At 36.5% G+C, this 26,577-nt stretch overlaps 1 protein-coding gene across 3 annotated transcripts in view; it reads left to right on the forward strand.

Moving 5' to 3' along the window:
* Positions 1-26,577, forward strand: part of ARHGAP20 (Rho GTPase activating protein 20) — a 149,042-nt gene that overhangs the window by 103,506 nt on the left and 18,959 nt on the right. For all 3 annotated transcript variants that reach the window (XM_082343447.1, XM_082343448.1, XM_082343449.1), the window contains 6 exons: positions 143-220; positions 5,059-5,125; positions 7,501-7,689; positions 19,950-20,128; positions 21,524-21,685; positions 26,181-26,290. In XM_082343447.1, the coding sequence (XP_082199573.1) occupies positions 143-220; positions 5,059-5,125; positions 7,501-7,689; positions 19,950-20,128; positions 21,524-21,685; positions 26,181-26,290 (785 nt within the window). The remainder of the gene's footprint in view (positions 1-142; positions 221-5,058; positions 5,126-7,500; positions 7,690-19,949; positions 20,129-21,523; positions 21,686-26,180; positions 26,291-26,577) is intronic.

Raw genomic sequence — 26,577 nt, forward strand, 5'->3', positions numbered from 1 at the left:
GTTCTTCTTAAGTTGTGCTTTACTCTGTCAACACTTGAAATCAGGATTTGCCTATGGATAATCATTTGACAATAATTATTTGTACACCTGTTTTAAAATTCTTTATTTATAGCTGTATTTCTTATTTCTTTTTTTTCCACAGTCTAAAACTATAACAGTAACGAATTCAGATACAGCAAATGAAGTTATCAACACGTCACTGCCAATGTTAGGGATAACTGTAAGTTACTCTGCTAGATATTCTTAATTAAAAACAAACTTTGATACTTTGATTCTTATAAATATTATCCCTTCCATCATAAGACAGCTGATTATTAGAGATACCAGTCATATTTTGTCCCCAGAAATGTAGAAAATAAGGACAGTAAAGTTTTTTATTCTTTTTGAGGGTTTGGTTTTGTTTTGTTTTGTTTTGTCTTTAATTGAAGTGTAGTTGAATTACAACATTATTGGGTTGGCCAAAAAGTGTGTTTGATTTTTTCAGTAACATCGTATGGAAAAACCCAAACTAACATTTTGGCCAACCTAATAGTTTCAGGTGTACAACATAGTGATTTGATGTTTTTATAGATTATACTGCATATAAAGTTATTATAAAATATTGGCTATATTCCCTGTGCTGTACATTACATCCATGTATCTTATTTATTTTTTAAACATCTTTATTGAAGTATAATTGCCTTACAATGGTGTGTTAGCTTCTGCTTTATAACAAAGTTAATCAGTTATACATATACAATATGTTCCCATATCTCTTCCCTCTTGCATCTCCCTCTTATTTATTTTATACCTAGTAGTTCATACCTCATAATCCCCTTCACCTATCTTGCCCTTCCTCCTACCCTACAACTCACTGGTAACACTAGTTCTCTGTATGTCTGTTTCTGTTTTGTTATATCTGTTTGTTTGTTTTAGTTTTTAGAATCTACATATAAATGAATACATACAGTATTTGTCTTTCTCTAGTCTATCCATGTTGTTGCAAATGACAAAATTTTCATTCTTATTTATGGCTGAGTAGTATTCCACTATACATATATACACACACACACACACACACACACACAAATACACACACACACCACATATTCTTCACCCATTTATCTGTTGATCGACTCTTGGGTTGCTTCAATATCTTGGATATTATAAATAATGCCACTGTGAACATTGGGGTGCGTGTATCTTTTCAAATTAGTGTTTTTGTTTTCTTTGGATATATTCCCGGGAGTGGAATAGCTGGATCTTATGGTAATTCTATTTTTAGTTTTTTGAGGAACCTCCATACTATTTTCCACAAGGGCTGCACCAATTTACATTCTCACCAACAGTGTACAAGGGTTCCCTTTTATCTACATCCTTGAAAATACTTGTTACTTGTGGTTGTTTTGATGATAGCCATTCTTAAAGGTGTGAGGTAATATCTCATTGTTTTGATTTGCATTTCTCTGATAATTAGTGATGTTGAGCATCTTTTCATGTACCTGTTAGCTAGCCATCTGTAAGTCGTCTTTGGAAAAATGTCTATTCAGGTCTTCTGCCATTTTGGGATTGGATTGTTTGTTTTTTTGATATTGAGTTGTATGAGCTGTTTAAACATTTTGGATATTAACCCCTTGTTGGTCATATCATTTGCAAATATCTTCTGCCATTCTGTAGGTTGTCTTCTGGTTTTGTCAGTGGTCTCCTTTGCTCTGTAAAATCTTTTACTTTAATTAGGTCTCATTTCTTTATGTTTGCTTTTATTTGTTTTGCCTTGGGAGATAGATGCAAAAAAATATTGTTACTGTTTATGTCAAAAAGTGTTCTGCCTGTGTTCTCTTCTAGGAGTTTTATGGTTTCCAGTCTTAACATTTAGGCCTTTAATCCATTTTGACTTTATTTTTGTACATGGTAGGGGAAATATTCTAATTTCAGTTTTTATGTGCAGCTGTCTGGTTTTCCCAATACCACTGTTGAAGAGACTTTATTTTCTCCATTGTATATTTTTTCCTCCTTTGTTGTAGATTAATTGACCATATACATGTGGGTTTATTTCTGGGTTCTCTATTCTGTTGCGTTAATCTATGTGTCTGTTTTTGTGCCAGTATCATACTGTTTTGATTACTGTAGCTTTGTAGTATCATTTGAAGCCAGGGAGCATGATGCCTCCAGCTTTGTTCTTTTTTCTCAAGAATGCTTTGGCTATTTGGGGTCTTTCATGGTTCCATACAAATTTTAGGATTATTTGTTCTAGTTCTGTGAAAAATGTCATGGGTATTTTGATAGGGATTGCATTAAATGTCAGTTGCTTTGGGTAGTATGGACATTTTAACAATATTAATCCTTCTAATCAATGAACATGAGTTATCTTTCCATTTATTTGTCTCATGTTCGGTTTCTTTTATTAATGTTTTATAATTTTCAGAGTATAGGTCTTTTGCCTAGGGCAGTAAAGCCTTAATATTAGCTTAATATTGAGTGCTCTTCTTCCACTCCCATTTTATAACCTGTGTGAACTGAAAAGCATAATAAGATTAGACTATAATTTTAGAGTGATAATAATATGCATTTTAATTTTATATGCTATACATATACAGTTAGGGGGTTTTTTGGTATAAAATTCTCCTTTCAACTTCCTTTCCCCCTTCTCACTTGTCACTATATGACTATTCTTTCCCTATCTCCTCTCCTGGTTCTTCCTTCTTACCTAATTATTCACTTATCCCAAGAGTCAGTCAGTCTTAGGATGATGAATTCTGAAGGATTTGCTCTACAGTAGAATTTTTACATAAAGAACATATAGCTAATAACCATATTCACTGGCTGCAGGTCCAGAGGATAAGATAGATGGTACCTCCTATTGAATCTGTAAATTTAAAAGTAAGCTTTGAATTAGACCATGGATTTAAAGATTTTTAGTATGGACACCACATTTTCCCCAGTTTTGCTTTTAGCTTCTGCTTCTTTCTGTTTCATGCGGCAATGGTGAGTTTTCGAAATTTTATTAATAGGGAAGATTGGAATGTTTGAGGATGAGGTAGGGAAGAAGAATCGGAAAGTTCTCATGTCCTCCCTACCAGTATATAAAAACCACACAGTAGGGCTTCCCTGGTGGCGCAGTGGTTGAGAATCTGCCTGCTAATGCAGGGGACACGTGTTCGAGCCCTGGTCTGGGAAGATCCCACATGCCGCGGAGCAGCTGGGCCCGTGAGCCACAACTGCTGAGCCTGCGCGTCTGGAGCCTGTGCCCCGCAACGGGAGGGGCCGCGATAGTGAAAGGCCCGCGCACCGCGATGAAGAGCGGTCCCCGCACCGCGATGAAAGAGTGGCCCCCGCTTGCCGCAACTAGAGAAAGCCCTCGCATGAACCGAAGACCCAGCACAGCCAAAAATAAATAAATAAATAAATAAATAAAGTAGCTATAAAATTAAAAACAGAACAAAACAGAAAAAAAGACCTTAAAAAAAAAAAAAAAAGAGAATCCTAATGTGATTTAAAAAAAAAAAAAAAAAACCACACAGTAGGTACTTGTATTGAAGGGAATGACTTTCAGAAGGATGGAACTAAAGGAAGCACTTGAACAACACCATTTCTTGAGTGAGATTCTCTATAAGTATGAAAACATGGTGTTACTAAGATGTGACATAACATATATTTAAGATATGCCATAGTCTTAACTGTATTTCAGTTTGCTTTTACACATTGCTATTATAAGCCCTTAAGAACTCAGGGCAACCACAATTTAGAATAATAAATCTGATTTATTTTAGTGAAATTTAATAATATATTTAAGATGTAAATAAATATATATGCACTGAATAAAGCAGGCACCTCTGCATTGATTTCTAAGCTTATATAATTATACATTGGAAGAGAATGAGTAGTTTAAGGGAAGGGAGATTAATTAATGACATGACTCATTTTCTTATTTATGCTTTCCTTTTGGATAAAGTGATTAAATCTCATCATACCAAAAATATTTCTGTTCAATATAATTAGGAATTGAGGCTGTTTGGTTGTACTGTTCTAAGGGATTATTAAGGTGTTTTCAGACACTACAAAAAAAAGAAATGATCATTATTAGATTGCTCTTCCTGTTTGCAATAAAAATTTTTTGACCAGAGGATAGTGAAGGAAGTGACAGAGTAGGGGAGGGTATTGAGAGGGGTAATCTCCTAGCCAGAACCCTCCATTATAAGGTCAAGGTCCTGATTTTTAATCAGAAGATAAAGGCAAGAATATTAAATATTGTCAGTCTGTTGTAATTTCATTTAAAACATTTTTGCTTTATCTTCTGGAGGATACAGCAAAGTCTGTATAATTTAGTATTATTTCTTTCAAGTGGGAGTTTCAATATTGCTGGGTTGTAATTCCGCTAGTGAACAGTTTCATTGTTCCCCATAACTGGGCCTATTCTCTAGACAGAATTCTTGTCCTTTCTGTCCCTAGGCCTGGACTTGCCCAAAATAAAGCCAGTGTGGATTGTGCCAGCTACCTATCTCCTCTCCTCAAAGCCCGTTGGTCATTCTTCTTCCACTCAGGAGCAGCTAAGCTAATAATCAGCCTTTGAGACTTTACTTTTTCATCACAGACACAGCAGTGTAGTGGCTTTCTGGATAACAAGGTTGTCTTTGCAGGGACATGTTGGAGATTAAGTCCAATATTCTCTGAGAAGTTTAGAGATAGCAGAAGGCAGGACTCTGAAGAAGATAGATTTATCTTTTAGAAAACCAGGAAGTTTCTGCTTACTTTGTAAAAAGGCATATATATGATTTCATATTCTGTGGGCTACCCATAATAGTGAGGGCCTGATTCTATTGCAGTTCATGAATCCCTAGTCATCCCTAGGGATAAAGGGCAGGATTCCTTAGTCCTCTGTTGGAGATTAGAGAGGGAGAGATGGTTTGTAGGAATCAGCACTGCCATCTTCAAAGGCCATATCCACCCCCATGAACCTGAAAAGCATTTATATTGTCCCTGGTTTTTCTTTTTTGCAAAACATAAAATTGCCAAAAAAAAAAGTATCCTCATTCATTTACCGAATGTGAAAGAATTATAGTTAATTATTTTATCTCCAAGGGCTCTGAGAGAGAGTACCAGTTATGGGTCAATTCTGGCAAAGAAGAGGCACCATACCCACTTATTGGTAAGTTTCTATGAAAATATAAGGTAGGATTGATTGTGTTTTAATTATAATTCTAAATGTCTCAGAGAATTGGTCATATGGTCCTAAATTTCAATACTATTAAATATTAATCTTCTATAATATTCATATATTAATTTAATAAATATCAAATATTTCCTATGTGCCAGACAAATAATATCTCTTCATTCAAGAAGCTAATGGTATAGTTGGGAAGAGAAATGTAAATTTTCTTCTTTCTTTTTCACTTTACAAAAGCACTATCTTGTCAACCTTTTTAAATTTTTTTCTAAAATAAAGCAATATGTATTGGTATTCCTTTTTCCCTATATATTTATTTTTCATATTTAGTTTTTGAATTCCCTGTTCCCTTTCTTACCTACTACTTGTCTCTATGGAAGACGATCTATAATCCAATCATGCCTCAATCTATCAATATCAGTGAGTATTTAACACCTGCCCTGCGCCCAGCACTTTCCTAGCCATCATAAAGACAATGAAATTAAACCATTTAGATTCTTAGTTAGTCTTCACTGACTAACTTAGCAATAACTACTACTTTACTAACTACTTTGCTATTTCTCTAGCCAAATTTTCCAGCATTTGTTTTGAAGAATTATTGGTAAATAGGTTACATCTTCACCTTATTTAAATCATTTAGCTAAAAAATATTCTTGATCAGTGAGGCCATTCAGTGTGGTTAACAGAAATAAACCAATTACAATAAGGGACAGTATCTGTAGCAGATCCTGAGATGATGACATTGATGATTGATGGTGATGATGATGATTTCTGTTAATAATTTTTAAATGCTTACTATCCTGCCAGAATTGGGCAAAGCATATCATATGAGTTATCTCATGGAATCCTTTCATTTACCTGTGAGATCACTACTGTGTTAATTCAGGTTTCAAATAATCTGAATAATCTAAAACCAAACTTTTCTATGAAATGTATATTCTCAGACTTAAAGTAAAGCAAGTCATTGTGCACATGGCTGGGGACAAAATTCACTGCATTGCCAGTTTCTTAATGTTGTCATTTTTGTAAAAGTCAATGAGCAACAATTAAAGCTGTGTTTAAAAACCGAATGAGTACATAAAATAATTGTTTTAATAAAATATATTAATTTAATTAAAACTATATAGATGGTAACTCTCAGACTTAAACAGCTTCAAGCTCATTTCTAACTCTCACTAAAAAAATACATGGAAAAAAAAAATACATGGGACACGGGACATGATTGTTACTTAGCAACAATTCTCCATTGCATATTTTAACATGCCTTGCAAACTTCAATTGTAGATTAGCTATTGGCTATTTTGATAAATTGATTTTGCTTTATTGCTGTCATAGAAGTCCTTTTTTTGCCTTAATCCCTGAAAGTTGCTGTAGTACTTGATGTTAATGGAATATTGACATTGTATGCCTATGCCAGATGGAAAGGAAATGGAAGAGTTCACTGAATTACATTCAGTGATAAATCAGGAATAGAAGAGAATTTACCCTCTTTAAAATGTAAACTAAGTCTACGGCATAATGGTACATGAGGATTAATTTAAAAAATGCAATTACTTAAGAGTACTAAAGAGCAAAAAATCATGTTGCAGTCAGATGTCCAGGGTTTAGTTTTTCTAGTTTGAAAATTCCTTTTTGAATCTTGTCTCTTTTTCTAATACCCTGCAGTCTTCCTTCTAATTATTGCCTATGAATAACAACCTCAGAGGGCAGTGGTGGGAGGGAAGCGTAAATCAAACAAACCAGTCCTAATGAGTCTTGGGTAACTCTAATTATATAACTAGTAAACAGTATAAAATGTCTTTTTCAGAAAGATACCTTGTGTTGAATAATAGTAATAATAGTGATGCTTGAAATATATAGTTTTCTGCCCTTATTATTTAAATAATATTAACTACTAATCTTTACTTATTTGATCCTTATAATGCTGTGTGATAGGTAGGGTAAATATTTTAAATCGGAGGTCAAGGATTGGCTGAAGATTTACAAATATAGTTAGTGTCACAGGAGAAACTAGAATACCTTTAAATACTCTCAGATGTGAACATAGGAAAAGTCAACATTATGCAACTTACAGACAATCTGTGCATTCCCAAACAAGATATTCTTTAAAGATTTTTTTCCTCTTTGGTTTTTTTTCTCCCCTCTCCAAAAAAAAAAAAAAAGACTACTCTGGTTGGGCTGCTGCATTATGCGCTGGTCTCCAACTGTAAGAGTGTGCATGGTGATCATTAAGTCAAAAAAAGGATTCTTTATACCAAAAGTCCCAGGAGCAAATTGCAGTACATTCCAGTATGTAGCACACACGCTCTTGGTGTCAGTCAGCCTAAAGTCTATGTTTAGATTTTTTCTCTGTGTAGGGCATGAATATCCCTATGGAATTAAAATGAGCCATCTTCGAGACACTGCACTCCTGACGCAGGGATCAAAGGATTCCCCCACACCTTCCAACTTCCAAGAGCCCTTCCTCATGGAACAGCTGCCCCGAGAGATGCAATGCCAGTTCATCCTGAAGCCCAGCCGCCTGGCTGTGGCCCAGCAGCTGAGTGGTGAGTTTTCTCCTCCCTCATAGAGCCTTTTTTTAGCAAAACTTTTCATTCCTGAAAGCAAAGTTTTCAAAGTTATTTGCCTTTATACAGACAAAGACCCAAACTTCCAGCCAGATGAAGTATTTTTTCTTTTGAATTTGCTAAGTGTTTTGAAAGGAAAGATGGAGTTTTAGAAGATGGTTTTATAAATCAGCAGTAGGAGTGACTGACTTGTAATCAGCAGTTACTGACTGCAATAGAGTCTGTTCCTTCTTTCTTCACTTTTCTTTCCCCTTTAACCTATGCCCACTGCAGAGTCAAAGGCACCAGGCAGTGCCGCAGGTGCTTCAATGCTTTCTTTGTACTGTAATACATTGCATTGTGTGTTTCCCCTAAATGGTCACATTATAAAAAGGAGGCTGTCAGTGATGGGTGTCAGGAGACTCTGATGCCCTACCTGGATCCTGGTACTGGTAAGTATGTTAAGATTAAGATGATTTCCACAGAAATCTCTCCTTTGTCTACTAATCTATTCTGATCCCTGTGAACGTAACCATCCCTTACCCACACCATAATAAAGACTCCAGAATGATAAAAGTGATATTCAACATAGGAGGACCATCATTAATTACCCTAACCCAAGTTTGAGCTTTACGCCCTCAGTCTGAGAATAGATTGTGTAGAAAATAGAAGGAAATATATCACACCAAACAGTGTGAGTGGGGTAGTAGAAAATTGATGCTGAATTTTTGTAGCTGCTTTTGTCAGTTTGAACAGACTGGGGGACCCAGTGAACAGTGACCGTTGTTTTATACTCATCCCCCCACACATGCATGTCCAACCCTGTCACTTTCTGTTGATGACCTAGCCTCACACTTTATACTTTATTGAAGTCATTGGTCAGGACTCCCTAATCTTGCTAACACCAACTATAAAAACTTATCCTGCATTTGCACTAGTCCTCCTCTCTCCTATAGCGGTAAATCGAGGTTTTGAACCCTAAGGCTATTTACTCACATCTTTGGACCATTTGGGAGGGGTATTATAGAGATGTTATAGTTTTCCATCCACTAAAATGTGAGCTCCATGAAGGCAGAGAGTTTCGTCTGTTTTGTTTACTGCTAATTCCCAGCACCTGGAACAGTGTCTGCATATATATATAAAAAAGCATCCAATAAATATTTGTTGAATTAATTTATTAATAGGTCTGTTGTTAGTATTCATTAAAGATATAAAGGGAATGTTGCCTTTATAATTAAGCTGAGGAGAATAATATTTTACTCTTCTACCTTTACACTCATGTTTTTCAAAATTGTTTCTCTGGGTCCCTTGTCAATAAAATAAAGTAAATGTATTTTAATTAATTGGACCAAAATAATCAGAGATCAAGAATCCTAAGGGTTTTACCCAGTTTTGCCAGCAATCTGCTTATTAAATTGTAGGCATCCTCTACTTATTAATCCTCTGTTTCTCCCTGTTAAAAGTTAAGATAATAATGGTTGCAGCTGTAAGATGATTCATGATAAATGGGATCAGGGATGGAGTAACTATGGACCAATGGTGACAATCTACCTATGTAGCTAAAAAATTAACAGATGAACCAGTTTTGTATTTTTTTAATACAGGGGATTTTGGTGAACAACTGCTTTGGAAACCACTGACTTAGATCAGGGATCAACAGACTTTCTCTGTAAGGGACCAGGTAGTAAAATTTGCAAGTCAGCAGACAAAATTGAGGCTATTACGTAGGTACTTACATAACGAGAGAAAACAAATTTCCACAAATTTTTCACTGATGATATTCAATATGTAGTAGTAATTGAGTACCGTTTTATGTAGTACAGATATGCTAATGATAAGAATTGAATTCTTTTTTGGAAATAACATTTTGCTTAATTGGGGTTCAAAATTAGTATTCCTATGATAATAATTGACTGCAAAACGTTCTGATCTGTAATGAGATTTTATATATTTCATGATCTTTGAAAATATCTTTTCATACAGATAGGTACTGCCAAATACTAATATATCATTCTACAAGCATATAATTTTAATTGAGCATATTCCTCTCTTTGGTGGCATTTGTAGAATTTTGTTAGATTCTTCCTTTGATATTTGCCTTTTGGCATTTCATTGCAAATTAATCACTTCCAATTGAAGGTTAGGTGGAAGTTAAAGGATTTTGGAATATGGAAATTTCTTTTTGCACAGTTCAGTTGCACAAATGATTTTGAAACATAGAAAATTCCTTTCACTTGCATTAAGGTTGGTAAATACTGCTGGAACTGTAGTTTGAGCCCAGGGAATACATCTGCTATAAGTTTTTATGGAAATGGAGATCTCGCTTCTTGTTTTAACTTTAGACAGGAGGAGAAGGGTAAAAGTAGCTTGACATGACTTGTCCCTTAAATGTCTTAAATGTCAAATTAGTGTTTTCATTTTCTTCAGATAATTACCCAGAAATGGAAATGCTGCATCCTATGGTTGTACTATTTTTAGTTTTTTGAGGAACCTCCATACTGTTTTCCATAGTGGCTGCACCAAATTACATTCCCATCAACAGTGCACATGAGGTTTCCCTTTCTCCACATCTTCACCAACACTTGTCATTTTGATAATAGCCATTCTAACAGGTGTGAATTGATATCTCATTGTGGTTTTGATTTGCATTTCCCTAATGATTAGTGATGTTGAGCATCTTTTCATATGCCTATTGGCCATCTGCATTTCCTCTTTGGAAAAATGTCTTTTCAGGTCCTCTGCCCATTTTTTTAATCAGGTTGTTTGGTTTTTTGCTATTGAGTTGTATGAGTTCTTTATATATTTTGGATGTTAACCCCTTATCAGATACATGATTTGCAAATATTTTCCCCCATTCAGTAAGTTGATTTTTTATTTTGTTGATGGGTTCCTTTGCTGTGCAGGGGCTTTTTAGTTTGATGTAGTCCTTTGTTTATTTTTGCTTTTGTTGCCTTTGTTTTTGGTGTAAAATCCAAAAAATCATTGCCAAGACCAGTGGCAAGTAGCTTACCCTCATGTTTCCTTCTAGGAGTTTTATAATTTCAGTTCTTACATTCAAGTCTTGATCCATTTTGAGTTAATTTTTGTGTATAGGTGGTCCAGTTACGTGTTTTGCATGTTGCTGTCCAGTTTTCCCAACACCACTTATTGAAGAAACTCTCCTCTCCTCATTGTATGTTCTTGGCTCCTTTGTCATAAATTAATTGACCATAAGTGCATGTGTTTATTTCTGGGCTCTCTATTCTGTTCCACTGATCTGTGTATCTGTTTTTATGGCAATATCATACTGTTTTGATCACTATAGCTTTATAATATAGTTTGAAATTAAGAAGCATGATGCATCCAGCTTTGTTCTTCCTTCTCAAGATCACTTTGTCCATTTGGGGTCTTTTGTGGTTCTATACAAATTTTAGAATTGTTCTGTTACTGTGAAAACTGCCATTGGAATTTTGATAGGGATTGCACTGAGTCTATCGACTGCTTTGGATAGTATGGAGATCTTAACAATATTAATTCTTCCAATCCATGAGCATGGAATGTCTTTCCATTTATTTGTGTCTTCTTCAATTTCTTTCATCAGTGCCTTATAGTTTTCAGTGAACAGGTCTTTCAGCTTCTTGGTTAAATTTATTCCTAGGTATTTTATTCTTTGTGGTGTAATTATAAATGGGCTTATTTTATTAAATTCTCTTTCTGATAGTTTGTTATCAGTGTATAGAAACACAACAGATATCTATATATTGATCTTATATCTTGCAAATTGACTGAATTCATTTAGCAGTTCTAAAAGTTTTTTTGGTGAAGTCTTTAGAGTTTTCTGTATATAGTATTATGTCATCTGCAAATAGTGACAGTTTTACTTTTTCCTTTCCAATTTGGATATCTTTTATTTCTTTTTCTTGCCTACTTGTTTTGGCTAGGACTTCCAATACTGTGTTGAATAAAAATGGTGAGAGTGGACATCCTTGTCTTGTTTCTGATCTTAGAGGAAAAGCTTTTGACTTTTCACCATTGAGTATGATGTTAGCTGTCATATATGACCTTTATTATGTTGAGTTACATTTCCTCTATTCCCACTGTCTTGAGAGTTTTTAATCATAAATGAATGTTGAATTTTATTAAGTGTTTTCTTTATCTATTGAAATGATCATATGATTTTTATCTTCTGTTTTGTTAATGCGGTGTATCATGTTGATTGACTTGCAGAATATGAACCATCCTTGTATCCCTAGACTAATCCAACTTGATCATGACATATGATTCTTTTAATGTATTGTTGAATTCAGTTTGATGATATTCTTTTGAGAATTTTTGCCTATATGTTCATCAGAGATATTGGCCTATAATTTTCTTTTCTTGTGGTTTCCTTGTCTGGTGTGGTATCAGAGTAATGCTGGCCTTGTAAAATGACTTTGGAATCTGTTTTTTGGAAGACTTCAAGAAGCATTGGTATTAATTCTTCTTTGAATGTTTGGTAGAATTTACCAGTGAAGCTGTCAGGTCCTGGACTTTTGTTTATAGGGAGTTTTTAAATTACTGATTCAGTCTCCCTGTCAATAATCAATCTGTTCAGATTTTCTATTTCTTCATATTCAGTCTTGGAAGTTTGTATGTTTCTAAGAATTTATCCATTTCTTCTAGGTTGTCCAATTTGTTGGCATGTAATTGTTCGTAGCAGTCTCTTATGATCCTGTATATTTCTGTGGTATCAGTTGTAACATCTCATTTATTTCTGATTTTATTTATTTCAGCTCTTTCTTATTGAGTCTGGCTAAAGGTTTATCAATTTTGTTCGTTTTTTCAAAGAACCAGCTCTTAGTTTCATTGATCTCTTCTACTGTCTTTTAGTCTCTATTTCATTTACTGCTGCTCTAATATTTGTTATTTCCTTCCTTCTAGTAACTTTGGGCTTAGTTTGTTCTTTTAGTTTCTTGAGATGTAAAGTTAAGTTGTGTACTTGAGTTTTTTTGTTTCTTGAAATAGGCATTTATTGATATGAACTTCTCTCTTAGAACTTCTTCTGCTGCATCCATAAGTTTCGTATATAATATTTCCATTTTCATTTGTCTCAAGGTATTTTTCTATTTCACTTTTGATTCTTTCATTGACCCATAGGTTGTTAACAGTAGCATGTTGTTTAATCTCCACATATTTGTGAATATTCCAGTTTTCTCCTGTAATTGATTTCTAGTTTCATACCATTGTGGTCAGAAGAAATGTTTGAAATGATTTCATCCTTCTTAAATTTGTTAAGACTTGTTTTGTGGCCTAACGTATGATCTATCCTGAAGAATGTTCCATGTGCACTTGAGAAAAATGTATGTTCTGTTGCTTTTGGATGGAATGTTTTGCATGTGTGTATGTATACCTTAAGTTCATCTGATTTAGCTTGTCATTTAAGGCCAATGTTTTCTTACTGTTTTCTGTCTGGATGATCTATCCATTTATGTAAATGGGTTATCAAAGTCCCCTACTATTATTTATTGCTATTTATTTCTACCTTTAGGTCTGTTAACATTTGCTTTATATGTTTAGGTGCTCCTATATTGGGTGCATAAATATTTACAAATGTTATATCCTCTTGTTGGATCGACATCATTATGTAATGCCCTTCTTTGTCTGTTATTACAGTCTTTGTTTTAAAGTTTATTTTGTCTGATATAAGCATAGGTACTCCAGCTTTCTTTTGGTTTCCATTTTCATGAAATATCTTTTTCCATCCCTTCATTTTCAGTCTGTGAATGTTCTTAGGTCTGAAGTGAATCTCTTGTAGGCAGCATGTAGATGGGTCTTGTTTTTTTATCCATTCAGTCCCTCCCTGTCTTTTGATTGGAGAAATTACTCCACTTATATTTAAAGTAATTATTGATAGATATGTTATTGCCATTTCTGTTGTGTTCTGGCTGTTTTGTGGTTCCTCTGTTCATTTCTTCTCCTCTTGCTTTCTTCCTTTGTGGTCTGATGACTTTAGTGATATGCTTAGTTTCCTTTGTTATTATCTTTTGTGTATCTACTTTAGGTTTTTGCTTGTTGGTTACCATGAGGCCTACATGTAACAACTTGTATTTGTAACATTCTTTATATGTTGATACCAACTTAAGTTTGAACACATTGTAAAGCTCTACATATTTATTCTCCCACCCAACATTTTGTTTTCTGATGTCACATTTTACATCTTTTTATCTTGTATATCCCTTACTTAAATATTGTAGTTACAGTTATTTTTTACTATTTCTGTCTTTTAACCTTCATATTAGCTTTATAAGTAATTAATTCACTACCTTTACCATGTATTTACCTTTACCAGTGAGATTTATAATTAGCGCCCTTTCTTTTCAGCTTAAAAAAGTGCCTTTAACATCTCTTATAAGGCCAGTTTAGTGGTGATGAACTCCTTTAGCTTTTGCTTGTCTGGAAACCTCTATCTCTCCTTCAATTCTGAATGATAACTTTGCTAGATAGAGTATTCTTGGTTGGAAATTTTTGTCTTTCAGTGCTTAGAATATATTGTGCCATTTCCTTCTGACCTTTAAAATTTCTGCTGAAAAATCTGCTGATAGTCTAATGGGGTTTCCCTTGTACGTAATAAGTTGTTTTTCTCTTGTAGCTTTTAAGATTCTCTCCTTGTCTTTACCTTTTGACATTTTAATTATAATGTGTCTTGGTATAGATCTCTGGGTTCATCTATTTTGAACTCTCTGGGCTTCCTATATCTGAATTTCTGTTTCCCCAAGTTAGAACACTTTTCAGCCATTATTTCTTCAAATAAGTTTTCTTCCCCTTTCTCTTCTTTCTTTTTCTGGGACCCCTATAATGTGATGTTTAATACATTTGATGTTGTCTCATTTAAGCTATCTTCACTTTTTTTCATTCTTTTTTCTTTTTTCTTCTCTGATTGGGTGAGTTTCTGTGCCCTGTCTCAAGTTCACTGATCCTTTCTTCTGCTTCATCAATCTGTTGTTGACCCCTACCCCCGGCTATTTTTCAATTCAGTTATTCTTTAGTTCTGTGACTTCTGTTTGGAGCTTTCTTATATTTTCTATCTCTGTTGAAGTTCTCGCTGTGTTCATCCATTCTTCTCCCAAGTTCAGTGAGCATTTTTATGACCATTGCTGGAAATTTTTATCAGGTAAATTACTTATCTCCATTTCGTTAACTTTTTTTCTGAGGTTTTATCTTGTTCTTTCATTTAGAACATATTTCTCTATTTCTTCATTTTGCTTGATTCTATATTGGTTTCTATGCATTAGATGAAACAGCCACCTCTTCCAGTCTTGAACCATTGTCCTTGTGAAAGAGATGAACCTTTTCATTCAACCCTGCCCTAGCTCTTGGTTTTCTCTCAACCCTTTGTAATTGTCCAAGCAGCCTATTTTATTTTTAATAGCTCCCAGTAGTTGAGGATGTACCAAGATCAGTCAGTGTCCCAAAGGGGAGAGAGCTCAGTCAGTACCTTTATTCAGGCTGATTGGAAACCAGGTCCTCAGCTAGCAGCTTTTCAAGAATGCAAATAGATGCAGTCCTCTAGGACTGCAAGCATAAGCCTGCTGGCCCCCAGAGCCAAGCTATCTGGAGGTGTCCCCTGGCAGCAGTCACAAAAATTGGGACTCCAAGTGGGTGTATAAACTCCTTTCTGGGAGATAACACTGTTCTGTAGTCATGCATAGGGGAGTGCAAAGATGGTGTCCCCTGGGTACCTTCTTTGAGAGCACCTCCATAACCTCTAGGTGTGTGCCAAACCTGAAGCCTGCCCCCAGGGCTGAAGTTCCTGGGTGAGCAAATAGGCCACTTTTACAAAAAGACTGGGGGTGTGTTTCAGTCTGCTGTCTATGCAATACCCTAGGGATGGTAGTCTTCTAAGAACTGTCTCTATAATTGTTACAGTCCTGTGGGACCCAGGAATGCCAGCCCCCCTGGCCAGGTGATCAAGGGGCATTCCCTGGGTGACAGCTGCAAAAACTGTGTCACCAAATGTAAAAACCAGTTCACCAGAGGTGTGTAGAGCCTCCCCTCCAGGAGATAGACGCACTCTAGAGCACAGCAGAGGGAGAGCACAAAAATGGTGCCCACTGGCTGAAGCAGGGCAGTGGGGGAGTACAAAGATGGCATCCACTGAACAAAGGAAAAGAAGAGAAAGAAAAAGAGAAAAAAGAAAAAGAGGATGAGAGGAAAAGGAAAGAAAGAAGAAAAAGAAAAAGATGGCACCCACCAGAAAGGGGGTGGGAAAAAGATAGTCCCTGCAGGCTTTAGCAGTGCAGAGGAGAGTAAGAAGATAGTGTCCACCAGCCTCTGTCCTGGGGAGTATCCCAGCAGACCCCTGCCCCTCAGACCACTGCTTTAAAATTAGTAAATGAATCTCTTTCACATGAAGTCTGGGTGCTTTTCAAAGGGCTGCTTGTGGACTGAGCTCTGGGGTCGGTGAGCCTGGGCATAAGCCCTTTAAGAACCCTCCCTCAGGGCTTCGCTGGTGGCGCAGTGGTTAAGAATCCACCTGCCAGTGCAGGGGACACAGGTTCAAGCCCTAGACCAGGAAGATCCCACATGCCACGGAGCAACTAAGCCCGTGCACCACAACTACCGAGCCTGTGCTCTAGAGCCCACAAGCCACAACTACTGAGCCCGTGCACCTAGAGCCCATGCTCCGCAACAAGAGAAGCCACTGCAGTGAGAAGCCCGTGCACAGCACTAGCCCCCACTCTCCACAACTAGAGAAAAGCCTGCGCGCAGCAACAAAGATCCAATGCAGCCAAAAATAAAATAAATTTTAAAAAGGAACCCTCCCTCAGTTCCACAAAGCCCCACATGTCTCATGGCATGAGACATGTTGGTCTTCAAAGTGAGATGTTTTGGGGGCTTATCCCTCAGATGCCAGATCTTAAAAGTTGGGGTGACCTATGTGGGGTGTGAACCCTTCACTCCTTCTGGGGAAGCTCTGGGTTTTGAGTTTCTTCCTGACTATGGGTCATTGCACGAGGGGTGGGGTTTATGGTGAGATGGTGTCTCAGCCTTTTCTACCCACTTGGATGTAGTTTCCTTCTCATTTGCCCGATGTAACAGGGTCTCTCTGCCAGTTTTGAGGGGTTTTTCAGAGGAAATTGTTCCGTATATAGCTGTAGATACAGTGTATCCATGGGAGGAGGTGAGTTCAAGATCTTCCTACATCACCATCTTGCTAAAATTTCTAATTAAGGGGTTTTTGTGGTGGTTATTTATTACTCTTTAATAATCTATAAGCACAAACTTTTAAGAATTACAATTTTTAATATTCAGTTCCATAACTTAAGCATGAAGAAACTCTAGCTTGAATCTTGCCACAATTGTTTAAGAAAGCTGGATGTACATGAATTTCATTTGCTCTGCATTTACATCATCCTAATCTTTTTTATAACAATTGCATGTTTTTTCATCAGCCTTTGACATTTAGAAAGTAAGAGCTATGCATTAAAACCTCTGCAAGAAAGTAAACTTTAATGAAATTTTTTTTCTCTCAGTCCCAAAGGGAACATGAACTCTAAAATTGACTGTTGTACATAATAAAAGGCATGGCTGCAGCTGAAAGCATTTATAATAAAGTACAGAACTCAATTTCTACTTTATCCTCTGTCTACATTCATCAGATAGCTGGGTATATAACTTTATGATAGAGCATTCTTCCTAAGAAGTGTGTGAAAGCTAAAAAATCAAATAAATCTGGTTTCGAAATAGTGAAACCAGATTAAATGGGAGGAAACTAGACGGAGTACAACTACTCAACATATATAAAGATACATATTAAACAAACATTTGCATAGATTGACGTTGCTGGCATACAGGAACCCCCTTCTGGATTTAAGAATAAGGTTCAGTTTCCTTTTCTGTTTTTTAAAATGGTGGAGGTTGGGAATGTCAGGGCAGAAAGGAAGCGCTTTAGTTAAGCAGAGTCTGGTATTCCTTCCTGTCTGCATACTTCCTGAAGGCTGTTACCCAGATGGAGAAAGGGTGTGGGGAGGAGGTCCTCTTTGTGGAGAGGAGATTGGTGTCTTAGCAGCTTTAATCAAGATTGCTATGACCTATGCCCTGAGCAAAGTAGCACTTTTCATACACTATCCTATTTAATCCTCTCAATAAGGCTTTGAGGTGTAGGTAATTTTCTCATTTTAAAATTGAAGAAAAAGGGTAAGTAACGTGCACAAATTAGTGTTTGAGCCAGGAGTCTAAGTGGGCTCCTGACTCCAGAACCAAAGACCTTTACACCTGGATGTATGCACATTAATGATGCACTGACTGTATCCCGAGGAAGCCAAGGGTGGATGATGGTCTGAAGGCTTTTCAGTAAAATGTTACTTATTTGATTATCCTCCCACTATTTGGCTTTTTTAGTATTTGGTTTAAGTTGGTTATGCTAAGGAAATAAACAGTATAAAACACTTGTTTGAAATGAGTATTTGACACTGCCGATCGTGTCCTCCCTGAAAAGATCATCTCCTTCATTGTTCCATTGTCAGGGAGTGCTGAGTAGCTGAACGTCATCTCTGGCATCTTGGTTGCATGTCAGGACCACGCAGCTGAAGTGTATTGACTAATCCCGTGCACTGTCCCTAGAGAAAATGGAGTCTAACCCTGTGTGGTCGCCACCTGGGAGTTATGGCCTTTCAAATCTCAGCCCTGTTAGCCTTAACCGCAAGCTGTTTTGAATCTGCCCCACACACGTGCGTGCTTCGGGGATCAGCCAGAGATTTGGGCAGAATTTATACACAATGTTTGGGGCTCCCACTATTCAGTTTTCTCCTTTCTGGGATTCCCCACCCCTCACTTTCCAGCTGCGCTGGTTACCTCCATCTCTCTTCTCTAGTTTTTTCAAGCCAGTAAAAGTGCAGGTTTCTCTCCCAATTTTAGTCACCCCTACACCCTGGGGCCCGTCCTCTGGCTGAAAGCTGTAAAAATAGGAAACTTACCCAGTGCCATGCCATTCCCTTCTTCCAAGCGTCAGACTTTTACCTCCACTGTCTGTCTTCTTTTGGTTACTCTTTAGTGCCTTCAGGTAGGCTTTTATATTTTGTAATTTTGTCCAGAGTTTATAGTTGTTACCTGTGCGTATGTGTTGAGGGCCAGAGGGCACACACGGCAGAAAGGTCCAAAAGGAACCTTAATGAGCTGTCTTTTTAAGTACCAAATTCTGTGCAAATCAATCAATTTTCATGTTAAAATTAGATACAGCTGACATCAAAAAGTCTTAGAATTATGATCTCACAAAATCATGATTCACTGTTGACCTTTCTTACTTCCGCCTGTTTTGTTCATACTATCTTTTACCACCTAAATGTCTCCTCAGTTCAATTACTGTTTGAGAATGATTTGTTGAGTAGTTAACTTCACGCAAGTCGTGGTGCTAGATCCTCTACCTATTGAAATCGTGTTCATTCAAAATTCACATCAAATGCACATGCCTCCAGGATCACTCCCTCACTCCTAGTCGGTAGATAGATGTGCTTTATTGTTCTTCTGAATACCTTTGATGCTTTGTTCCCCCCTTATGACATTTTATTTATTAATATACTTGCTTTCCCCTCACCCCTCCATCACCAGCCTTGTTCCCCCGTTAGATTGTAAACTTTACCATGGCAAGTGCAAGTCTCACTGATGTTTGTATCCATCCATGCTTCCTTAAACATGCTTTTTAAAGTCAGGAACCAAAAAGATACATAAAAGTCTTTGCAGTTGGAAAAAGGGGGAATATAGAACATTAGTTTCCTATATCTCTATCCTCAGTAGTAGAGTGGAACATCAGATAATAAAGCATTCTTGTTTCTAGAGAGCACCTTAATAGAGACAACTCTTCTTCCCCTAATTCTTCTTCTTCCTCTTTGTTTACCTCCTCCTCCTCTTCTTCCTCTTTCCCCTTCTCCTCTCCTCTCTCCTTTTCCCCTTCTTCCTTTCTTTTTCTCACTATTTAATTGTGATCTAATTTAATCTTCAACTTTTTTTGTATGCTTAGTCTCCGCTTCAAAATGGGTTATGTGTTGGTATGAAACCCTTTTGCTTTAATTTGTTATAGTTCAGTAAGGGATCCCTTCTTTTACCTATGAAAATTTAGTGCCAGAACTTAACTAAATAGCACAGTAATGTCTCCAAGATAGATAGGCGAATAACCCAAATGTTTGATTCTTCCTTAATTTATAAACTACTGAGCCATAGTAATGAACATACTGTAAAATGAGAACTGTAGAAATAAGATTAAGTGAATTAAATTATTTTCCCTAATAATCTCACTTTTTCCTTAGATTCAGGTCAGAAGACATTTAAAAGGAGAAGATCTATCATAAACTGGGCCTTCTGGCGGGGCTCTAGCACTCACCTGGATAACTTGCCCATGTCACCAACATCTCCTGTGCCAGGACAGCTCTTTGGGGTTTCTCTGCCAAATATCTGTGAGAACGACAATCTGCCCAAAGCTGTCTTGGTAAGTCTCATTTTGGCCTGTAACACTAACAGGAAAGGAGGTTTGGAAAGGAGGGCTCGGGGAGGTAAATCTATCCCCAAATGGAAAATTATAGACACCCGTGGCTCTGGCTGAGAATCTTTATTATTACTTCAAAGAATAAAAATCTGATTAAGCTATTGCAGAGTCATAAGGCAGACATAATGGGGAGAGATGATCTAGTCTACTGGTTTCAGGGAAAAGCCACATAAACCTGCTCAGATAAATTAGAATCTGCTCTGTAGACAGAGAATCCACATTAGCCCTCACATTTCTCCCACAGCCTTTCTTGAACCCTACATTGTTCAGAAAGTCTCATTTAATCACTTTAGCAACAGAGACTAAATCTTATACTTCTATACTAAATCTTATATTTTTATTTGTATTCCAGGTCTTTAAGCATAAAGATATATCTGCTGGCATTTAATTACCTTTTGTATGTAGAAGAGATCAAATGAAAGCCACTGAGTATTATTGTCTCTGGTTAATATAGTAAATGATCACTGTTAAGCAACATTTATTGAGTGTCCAGTATCCTCCAAGCACTATGCTAGATGCCTGGCACTTTTTCCTGTATTGTGCATCTAATGTACTAGGCTAGCCACTTTATTGCTTATCCGTCACAACAGATTTAGAGGGTAGTTACCATCATCATCATCATCATCATCACCATCATTCCTACTTTACAAATTAAAGGAAAATAAACCCTCGAGTTTACCAAAGGTCACACAATAAATACGTGTCATAGCTAGGTTCCAGATCCCATGGGTTGCTCGTCTCCAACACCTATTCTCTTCCTACATGGCAAGCAGAGGACACACAGAAAGAAAGAAAGCAAAATGAAAGATTGAACAGAATGGAATGGAATGGAATGAAGAAAGCTTACTGGAAGAGATGATTTTGGAGGCTGATTTTAAAAGAAGGAAGTAAACACAGGAAGTAGAATAAAATGTAAAGTCACATGAAAAGAAAGACAAGCAAATGGAGAGTGAATTTGGCAAGAGCATTTCCATATTAGGGGAAAAGGGTCCGTATTAGAGAATAATGGGGAAAGGGTAGTTAGGGAGGAGAGAGACAAGTTAACAGGTACCTTGAAGTGACTGTTGGTTCACTGAAAAAAGACAGTCTCATTAAAGCAAGCGTTTAAAGTAAAGTGTTTTAGATGTTGAATATAGCAAGAATAAATAGGAGAAAGAGATTTAGAGATAGCAAAAAACAAATTGACTTTAAATCTCTAGGAGGCCATCTAGCCCCAATCCTTCAGGGCTTCCCCCTGTTATACCCTAGCCTCTGGCAGCTGGAGAGGGCAAATATATGTTCCCTTGCTTGTTATGCATGAAGTGCCATTTTGATTTTTTTTCCCTTGCTTCCCCATAGGATATGCTTTTCTTTCTTAACCAAAAAGGACCCCTCACAAAAGGCATCTTCAGACAGTCGGCCAATGTGAAATCCTGCAGAGAGCTGAAAGAGAAACTGAATTCTGGAGCTGAAGTACAACTAGACTGTGAATCTATTTTCGTGATAGCATCTGTCTTAAAGGTAGGGGAAGTTCTCCCTTCATCCACCCCACAGCATAGCTCTGGAGAAAGACAACTGGTTTCTCTCATTATAACATTATCCCCATCTGCAAAGGACCATAATAGAATTAGAATCTTAAAAAGTGTTAAATAACACTTCACAAAGTCACATTGGCCTTTAAAAGCCACTGCTAATGATGTGGCATGTCAGATAGGCTTTTTAAAATTTTTTCATCCCACATCACTCTCCTCATCTTCACATCTGCCAATCCCATGCAAAAAAATTAAATTAAATAAAAATTAAAAATAATCATAACACACAGCATATTTACCAAAGTAAACATCCTGATGACTTTCTCACAATCTCACTATCTTCCTAATAAAGGCAAAATTTTCCAAAGTAAACTTTTATTAAACTTTGAAACAGAGTTTACCAGAGTAAACAAACATTTGCCTAACAACTGAAAGAAAAAATTGCTCACTGAGACCACTGAAAATTCCATTCATTTAAACAGTCACCCCCTAATGCCTTTTAAAAGTAAAGTTGGAGTAGGAATGACTCCAACATCCAGTCCTTCTTTTATGAAATCCTTACCACATTTGGCATTCTTAAAGTTTCTCACCCTTCATCCCATGTGTGTCTGGTATTTCACAGTAAGCTTCTTTGCTGCAAATATTTTTGCCACATAACTAATTGGCCACAGGTCAACTTTGCCATAAAAAATAAAATAACTGGTTGACAGTTTGTTTTGACATACACAATATAAAAATCATGACAGATGATGATGATTGGTCCCAAGAGTTGGTTTCATATTTTGAAACACACTACATTGGAGGTGAAGTAGGCCAAGGGCCTTGAAGGCATAGCATGAACCCACATTTCCCCTAGAACTTTGGAACATTTATCAATGGACAAATGACAGTATGCCAAAAACATACAATGGTGTGGAAGGCTTTCACAAACACTCAGGCACAAATATGCATCCTAGTACCTAGTATTTGAAACCTGGTGCCTCTCTTAATGAAGGAAGAAATTTTAGCAAAAAAGAAAAAGTGTGATGCTGAACAAGAGACAAATCAACAAGCAAAAAAAATGTATAAAATACTATGAACGAAAGACTTGGAAGACAAGTTCTTAAGTACAACCCACAAAATAATGTCAGTTAATTGTGCAGTATTGCCATGAATCTACACACATTTTAAATGTGTTCAAATATTTTGCATTTCACAATAAAATCTTTAATTTTGTTATTCTCATGTTTCATTATATCCTTTTTAATGTCCCTCATTTATTTTTTGTTATTTTACCTTTTATGGTAGAATTGCCTTACAGCCAATTCATTATTTGGTAAAAGTTTTTGCAGCAAAAATGCTTGTGGCAGATAAGCTTACTTATGGCAAAAAAACCTAGAACCCACCCCTGTGGTTACTTAACTCACATCCACAGTTGAGTTAGACTTCTAAAATGTTTTCCTCCTCACATTCTTGAAAATGCCTCACATTTTTGGAAAACCTAGAGTCAAAACCAGCTTTTAGCAGAGCTTTTGACCTCAGCAATAGCTTCTGCAGACCAGCATCAGGCTCCCATCTCCCAGCAGGGTTGGAATGCACCAGAGCTAGGGGTGGAGACAGTGCCCCAGCCTGCATCCCAGGGCCTGGAGCATAAAAACCAAATTAAGGAAAACATGGTGAAGAAGACTCTTGCATATCCCTACTGCTGGTCAGTTGCTTACAGAATCATACTTTATGACTTAATGAACAATCAGATGTCTCTTGGTAAAAGGGCCATGTCTGCTCTTAAACAACCCCTGCCATGGACTTTCATAATAAAGTGTCACTCAAAAGAACTGGAGAATTGGAGCTAGGTTCATCTAATGTATTTTACACAGGATTTGTGATTACTCTTCAATACTGGAGTACAATAAAAGTATGTATGGTGTGCTTAGCCACATACATGTCATACATGCAGATATATGCATGATGAATTTTTCTTTTTTTTTATCATATAATTACGCTTTCTCCCATCTCTTAATTTAAGAAGTTAAAGCCTATGTTTTAGAAAATTTTCCTTACTATGCTATTCATCACAGCACTATGCTTCTTAAAACTTTGTACTACATGGTTGAGGCTATTACAAAGAAGTATGGTTCTAGAAGAGTTAAACTGTATTTCAGATTGAAGAAATTGTACTTATAGAAGAATAAACAAAAGACAGAAAGTAATCCAAATGATTGGAAAGTCTGGTTAGATGGATTCCAACTAATTAAAGTTTCATAATCATATAACTGTGTTTTACTCTCATTTCTTCCAAGTGGTTGCAGGAAAGGGAAACTTTTTGCCGAAAGTTTTTGAGCTTTTGTTTTGTTTTGTTTCTTGTTTTTAAGACTATTTGGAAGTGATACTTAAGTTTTCCTCTAATTTTTTGCTTATACTGGTTTTGTTTAAATATAAGCTTAACCTTCAAACTATAATTGGAAGAAAATTGCTTGAGATATTGTAATTTTGATCCATCAGACCTTTGAGGAAAAGTTCATTTTTAATCCTAGGAATCTCATCTCAAATTAATATGGGCATTCTGCTGATGGCCTGGGTTCTGGTTTTGGAGGGGAGGAGGCTTTCCGTTGAGTGCTAAGAGTTGGTGATTGCAATTCAGAACCAGCTCTCACATCCTTTCTCAGACCGAACGTGGTTGTTATTTCGTAACTTGTTATTCCAGCTGTGGAGAGTTCATTGAGATGTTACAAGTTATTATCTTTCAAGTGTAGGTTTTAAGATTTAATGATGTTTTTCTTCAAAACAGATGATAAGTATTTTTTCCACTGAGATTTAAAAAGAGAGCCATTGTCACTGCCCCAGTTTGAAATAACAGATTTTGGCTCTTCTGACTCTGACTTTTAAAGTAGGTGCAGCAACTAAAATTAGTCTGAAATTATGAAAATTCGGTAGCTTTACCCAAAAGAAAGAGGTAACTTTTGTGATGACACATCTGAATCACAAGTATCCAGGTACATTTCTACCGAAAAATATAATAGAACAGAGAAAGACTTTGTATCAGTCATCTTCCTACTTGTTAACTACTCTAAAACAAATGTTTGATAATAGGTAACATGACTACAAAGAGGTTTATAAAAATTATTTTAGAATCTCAGTTATAGTTAGTTGACCTTCCCTTGTCCTTCACTAATATTTGACCATATGACAAATAGCAACAGTTCAGTAATGACCTCGACTATGTTGGGGACTGTGCTTGGCATTAAGGTGTATGATGTAGAAGGTGAGGGTCTGACCCTGCCCTGAAGGAGCTAATAAGCTAGTGGGGGACATGCTCACCTAATTAGCTAACTGCAACACTTAGGTATCACAGCTTCCATCTTAGTAATAAAAACATGACATATAAGTAACAAGTTGTGCATTGCCGTTTTAAAGCACATAGATGAAGTTGCTGATTTGATTTTCCAGCAAGGATTAAAATTATTCAGTTGCAGACTTTCACCTATCTCCATGTTGTAGGCAGGAACTTGCAAGAGGATAGTCAACCATGGGTACAGTGCTTAGACATGAAATTGAGTTTTGTCTGCCTGAAGTTTACTAAGGTGGAGATCAGACTTTGCAAGCTTGGCTCGTTAGAACCATGCCAAAAGCAGCAGAGAGAGTTGGCCTAGATCAGAAAGGAACATAGGACCAGGACCAAAATTAGTTCATTTTTAAGCTTTTTATTAACATATGTCAAACAACAAACTCCGTTGATATATATCCTACTTGTGTCGTAGTCTGGTTTCACCACACCTAGCCCTGCCAGTGGTCTCAGCATAAAAGGCTCTCAAAGGCCAGAAAGGATAATGTACCAGGGACATATTATTTAATGTACATTAGGCATGGGATGCTGTCCTAGGCTCCCAGAGCCCAGCCATAGCCTGGAGTGCTTTCTCCCCATGATACATGAGAGCCCTTCTATGGGGAATATAAGGAGAAACTCTAAGTACCTCTGGATGGAATTATTCATCAATGCCACTGGAATATAAAGTTATAAAATAACAGGGACTTGGTTTTATTTACTACTCTATCCCTAGCACCTTAAACAGTGCCTGGCACATATGAATAAATATGTATAGAATGATTGGATGACTGATTACCACATTATGAATCTCACAAATATCTTCATGCATTTCTTTTAACTAGTGAAATAAAAAGGATTTAGGATGGTTTGCCAGACCCTGCCATGTTATACTAATTTGCTAAAATGTACACACACAGGAGGTTTCATCCCAAACAGGTTGTCCATTATCTTTACCACTATAGTCCAGAATCCAATTTCCCTCTGGTTTTTGTTAGAAAAATATCAAAGCATGCATTTCTATGTGTGCTCATCATTGAAGGGTTGGCACAGAGCTCTGCGTATTCCAAAGAAGGGACAACTTAACTGTACTTTCCAATAATGTGTCTTCTTTGTAATTTCTCTAATACATAATTAACATGAGAATAACAATTTAAAATATTTATTTTTCCCTCTATATAAGGATTTTCTACGAAATATTCCAGGAAGTATTTTTTCGTCAGATCTCTATGATCATTGGGTCTGTGTAATGGATCAAGGAAATGATGAAGAGAAAATAAATGCAGTTCAAAGGTAATTATTCTAATTTGGTCATTTATCAAAAATACTTTTTAGAAAACTTATATTTTATAAGCTTGTCTATTAATGTAATATGACTATCAAAGTCAAATCCATGAGGACCAGTTTAAAAATAGATTTATGCTAGCTACTGTCATTGTTATTGTTTTTTTCCCTAACCTTATTAACATAGAATACTCGACCATTGTACACCTTCTGTATATCTGAATCTGATAGGAGCTGAAACCCATTAGACCAATAGCTAACACAGTAGACCCAATCTACAATTTATGATCTTAGTT

The sequence above is a fragment of the Balaenoptera borealis genome, assembly GCF_965194805.1.
Source record: "Balaenoptera borealis genome assembly, chromosome: 11".
NCBI lineage: Eukaryota > Metazoa > Chordata > Mammalia > Artiodactyla > Balaenopteridae > Balaenoptera > Balaenoptera borealis.